At 30.9% G+C, this 5,778-nt stretch overlaps 1 protein-coding gene across 1 annotated transcript in view; it reads right to left on the reverse strand.

Moving 5' to 3' along the window:
- LOC137654683 (methylmalonyl-CoA mutase, mitochondrial-like) overlaps window positions 1-5,778 on the reverse strand; it is a 169,604-nt gene that overhangs the window by 1,241 nt on the left and 162,585 nt on the right. Inside the window, exons 13-14 of the mRNA XM_068388559.1 lie at window positions 4,292-4,364; window positions 2,853-2,996 (exon numbers count right to left, since the gene is read on the reverse strand). Of these exons, the coding sequence (XP_068244660.1) occupies window positions 2,853-2,996; window positions 4,292-4,364 (217 nt within the window). The remainder of the gene's footprint in view (window positions 1-2,852; window positions 2,997-4,291; window positions 4,365-5,778) is intronic.

Genomic DNA, 5,778 nt, shown 5'->3' on the forward strand with positions numbered 1-5,778 from the left:
ATTGTATGATTATCAAACCAAATAAGAAGCATAAACTGAAAATCACTCAAATGTATGTACCAACATCCAATACAAAGGAAGGAATAGGAACCTTTTATGAAGATCTAGAGATATCTATGAAAAACACAAGACTCAATTTACATTTGTTTTAGGTGATTTCAATGCTAACGTAAGCCAAAGGAAGAGATGAGAATCAACTGTAGGTAAATTTTGGAGTAGGCACAAGAAATGACAGAGGGGACTTGCTTCTAGAATTTGGTGAAAGAAACAATCTTAAAATCATGATCACCTTTATTCATAACAAAGAACATAGAAACTGGGTATGGAGAAGCCTAAATGAAGAAACGAAGAATAAAATAGATTTTATTCTAAGTGAAAAGTTTATTTAGTTAAAGATGTATAAGTGTTAAACAAGTTAAAATCAAGCGACCATAGAATGGCGAAAATTAACTTTGTCTAGTTCTAAGGAAAGAAAGAAAAACCAAAGTTTAATTAAGAATATAAACACTTTTGTAATCAAAGAAAAATCTGCTGAGTTTAGTTTAGCAATAAAAAATCGGTACTCCCACCTACATGATGAAATGGAAGCAAGCAACTTAGAAATGAGTAATTTAACAAAATTCGTATTTGAATCAGCTCAAGAAATGGGTGGAAAAGTTCATAAACAAGGTCAAGGAAAACTATCAGAAAAGACCACAACCCTAAAGAAGAAAAGATTGGAATTAGGGGTAAATTTCAAGAGATTTAATAGAATTAGCATAACTATCCAAAGCAATAAACAAACTAAAAACCCAAGACATTTGTTAACATAATCAAACCAAAATTGAGGAAACACTAAAGAAAGGAAAAACATCAAATTAATGAAAAGAAGACTTGGAAAAGGATGCTAACAGATGTTTGCTTTAAAGGATGAAAATTGAAATATTATCAACAAAGGAAATGGAGCGATGAAAATTGCAGAGGATTTCAATATAATGCTATACAATAGTGATAAAAGGAATGACTTTGCCAATATAAATAATGAAACACTTGAGCCGGTACCAAACATGAAGTACGAGAAGTAAAGAAAGCATTAAAAGGATGAAAAGATGCAAAGCAGCAGGAGAAGATGGCCTAACAATTGATAAAATAATAGATGGTGGAGATTTAATAGTAGTAAAACTCCCTGAACTTTAAACAAAATGTCTGCAAAAATACTCTATACTTACAGCTTGGAAAAATGTTATCATTATTCTAATTCACAAAGAGGAGACACAAAAGACCTGAAAAATTACTGTCCAATAAGTTTACTCTTAGTATTGGACAAAATATTTACAAAGGTAATATTAGGTCGAATAGAAAGACAGCTAGATTCTAGTCAACAAAGACATCAGGCAGGCTTTAGAAGCGGGTATTCAACAATTGACCTGCTTATGGAAAAATCAACAGAGTTTGGCAAACCACTATTTATGGTATTTATAAACAGATAAAGCTTTTGATTCTGTCAAAATTTCAGCAGTAATGAAAGCCCTTGAAAGACAAGGAATAGATGAATCTTAGGTTATAACTTGGAACACTTGAAGATATTTATATGGGACGTACAACAATCCTAAAACTACATAAAAATAGTGAAAAAAAATCTGATTGAGAAAGGAGTTAGATAGGAAGACCTCATCTCTCCCAAATTATTCAGTGTGCCTATAAGAGGTTTTGGAGAATTTAGATTGGGAAAATGTACGAATTAACATTAATGGCGAATACCTTAACAACTTAAGGCTTACAGATGACATAGTTTTATTTAGTTAATCATTGGAGGCATTGCAAAAGATAATAGATTTGAATAGAGAAAGCAGAAGTATAGGACTGAAAATGAATGAGAGTAAATTTAGATAATGCTCAATGAAACTACAAAGAGACAACAAATAAGGGTATGGATGAACCTTTACCAATTGTTAATGAATACATGTACTTAGGACAGACAGTGAATGTTTCCCCATGACATGAGACCGAAAAAAAAGTTAAGCATGAGATGTAGTATTTAATCAGATGGTTCTACTAGCATTAATTTATGCATCAGAAACTTGGAGCCTTACTAAAGCCTGAGTTACAACTCAAAGAGCAATGGAAAGAATAATGATAGGAATAATACTAAATGACAGAAAAAAGAGAAACATGAATTCGAGACCAAATTTAAGTAGAGGACATTCTAATAACATGTAAGAAAACGAAATGGACAGGGGTGGGATATATAATGAGAATGACATTTAATAGGCATTAAAAATAACAGAATGGATCCGTAGAGATTGCAGACGAAGCAGGGGAGGAAGAGGAAATGATGGATTGATGAGCTGAGAAAATTTGTGGGTACAGACTGGCATAGAAAGGCCATAAATAGACGTGTGTGGAAGGACGTGTCTTAGGCTTTTGCCTAGGAAGTATATCTTAGCAATCTATGTTTGCCAACGGTTTTATATATATATATATATATATATATATATCATATCATATACTATATATATATATATATATATATATATATATATATATATATATATATATATATAAGGAAATTTTTACATAAAAGAATATATAATTATTGAAGACATTGATTTGTTGTTAAGGGAAGCAATTATCCTATACTGTTTCATATTTCTATGTATCTGGGCAGATTAATGCATAATATCAACCATATTCACATAATACTACAACAAATGTAACAAAACCCACTCTTTTAATATGTTTACTTGACGCAACTGAATAATGAATACCTCTAAGTGCCCTTACATTTATTCAATACATTACGGTTATAAGTTACTGTTTAAAAATGGCATTTTTTTTTTGAGACGGAAAGAAAAAGAATGAGAATATATTACCTGGTCCAAATATAGCTGCAGTACCACATTCTTTTAAAAATTCATAATCCTGAGGTGGAATAACTCCTCCAGCAATGACCAAAATGTCTGGGCGTCCAAGGTCATTCAAGGCTTTAATGAGTTCAGGAACTAATGTTCGATGTCCTACAAAAGTGTGAGGAAAAAATCTTTAATAAATAATAATATTTTTCCATGGTGACTAAACAAGTCAAGGATATAAATATTAGTTCTCGAAAACTTGTATGCAATACTTGAAAGCAATGTGATAACAAATTCATATGAATATCAATCCATGCCAATTACCAGCATTTTCATTCATATTCCGGTGAAAAATAGAGAGTAATTAATGTCATCTTGTTATGTAAATTTCTTATGACGGCTATGACTCAAACGTTCCATATACTCTATACCAGCAAGATCACACTATTGCCGGTGTAATTACTTTGATAGAACTGGTTTTTCAGTGTTTATTAATTTCTCATTCAGAAGAATTACTCTTTATTTTGTATGAAATGGGGTCTCTGATGGTACTATTGATACTGACTCTTGTAAATTGTAGAATGACTGTAATATTCTACTTTAAAGTGATGCACCATTATTTTAGAAATTATTATACTGTACTGTATACAATACAGTATCTGTATTTTTCTATTTATCAATAAGCTCTATCTTCCCGACTTTCATTGCAGTTTATGTAGATTGGTATCATTTCTCAATTTGTTTTTAATTTGCTACCACCTTTGCTCTGATTTACAGATTTACATTCTGTAGAGATTTAACCAAGAAAGAACTAACGGCTGGGAAAAGAATATAGCAGTATTCTAAATTCTAAAGAAACGGTTTAATGAAAATTATACTAATTTAGACAAAACTTTGGTATTTGCAAACAGATTCAAAATCCTTCAAAAGATTTATGTGGAAGTCTCTTTACCCTTGATGATAAAGGTACAGATAATAAAAATGAACTTATAAAATTTGTATTATCATTCTACGTAATAACAAAACAGCTGAATTTAATCAATGTTTGGAAACAATTAACATGGTTCCAAATCTATCACCTCTTTATTATCCTAATCAGCTGAGAAAACTTCTGCTACCATGCCGTAGTAAATAGTATACGATAGTTTCCTAATTACTTGAAGTTTTAACATTCGTCTTTCAATCACATAGGAGAGATGACAAATAAATGACCCTTGCAATGCAACAGATTTGCAATATCGAAAATTTTGGTTGCAGAAAATAAGGAAAAATTATGGACCAACAACGTTAAAGCAACATCTCTCTGGATGATACAATTGAAAAATCTTATGCATGATCAAATTAAAAACAACCAGATTCAATATTTCCCATCTTATACAACGTAGAAAACAGAAACTTAACATTTCATATATAAAAAAGGAAATGAAAACTAATATCCTTAAAATTGAAATAAGACTTACCAGCGGCTAGTGAAGAGGCCCCAACAACATGAACGTCTGCATCTACAGCTTGTTGAGCAACTTCAGCTGGAGTCTGGAAAAGAAAATTTTAACTTCATCTTGATTGCTCTTGAAAAATAACTTCAGATGCAAAAATTCCTAAGATACCGTAAATTTGATGAACCCCAAGGTCACAGTGACTTTAACGCATGTTCACACTATCAGAATAAAGAAATAGAAATTGTGTTAAATAATCTTGTTTTTCGTTAAAAAAAAATTGCTTCACCTTTGTTCTTATGATATATCACATGCTGTCCCTCATGAATTTCAATAAATATATTTAAATACCCATGTTATCTTCATTATCGAGTTAGATAACAAACACAGAGTAAACATCCAGATAATTATTTCAGAAAGATTTTCCGAGATAAAGGTGAGGCTTTCACAAATCCCACTAGGGTTATCTAAAGGGTAAAATTTAAACACGTCACTTTATTTATGGATGCATTATGCTGAAAAAATCCACGATGTTACCACCTATTTGTGCTTACACTACTTAAAAGTAATCCCTCACCCTATCGTGATTCACCTATCGCTCCCTCAGAATCCTGTGGATTTATAAATATATTGTGTAACTCTATATCAATGGCTCTTCTTTATGTCACGGGTTTCTGAGGGTACTTAAGTTTAATATTTTTCACATTCTAATTGATTTTTTAATAGCAATTCTTTGGGCTTATAAAAGCTTAATTACTGTATTATATATATATATATATATATATATATATATATATATATATATATATATATATATATATATATATGTCTTTTTTTCATCATTCTCTCTAACACATCCCAATTACACACTCTTCCACGTTATCCCTACATTAAGGGGTTGGTTGCCTAATGCACCCTTTCCAACACCTGTCAAAAGCACCCTATTCCAGAAAACCTTTTCTTACCATATCATCCTTCAAGTTATCTTTCCAGACCAACTTCCACATTTTTTAAAATTTCGGATGTCAATACAGTATATATATATATATATATATATATATATATATATATATATATATATATATATATATATATATATATATATATATATATTTAGCCTTCATCATTAAACTCGGAATTAGAATACCTAATTCTAAATACTTCACAGTCTGTCGAAATAGTAATTCTGCTCTGTCTGTACAGTACAAAATTTCAGTTAGCCTTCTCAAAAACAGTTTGTTTGTAGCATTCCCGCCTCACAATCCAAATGCGAGATTGTATTACTGAAAATATTTATATCGTAGAATAACCTACGGTACTCTAAACAGAGATCAACTTTGTTAAATTTGTGATTTTTGTCCCTTGGGAATGCGGCAAAATGTAGACAAAATAATACCATATAATACGGACACAAAATCTTTCAAGTTTTCTATTCAGATGGGGCCTAAGACCCACCTGATGTATGTGACAGGAACAAATAGTTAAATGACACGACTATCTAGTGTTTGGCC

The sequence above is a fragment of the Palaemon carinicauda genome, chromosome 15, assembly GCF_036898095.1.
Source record: "Palaemon carinicauda isolate YSFRI2023 chromosome 15, ASM3689809v2, whole genome shotgun sequence".
NCBI lineage: Eukaryota > Metazoa > Arthropoda > Malacostraca > Decapoda > Palaemonidae > Palaemon > Palaemon carinicauda.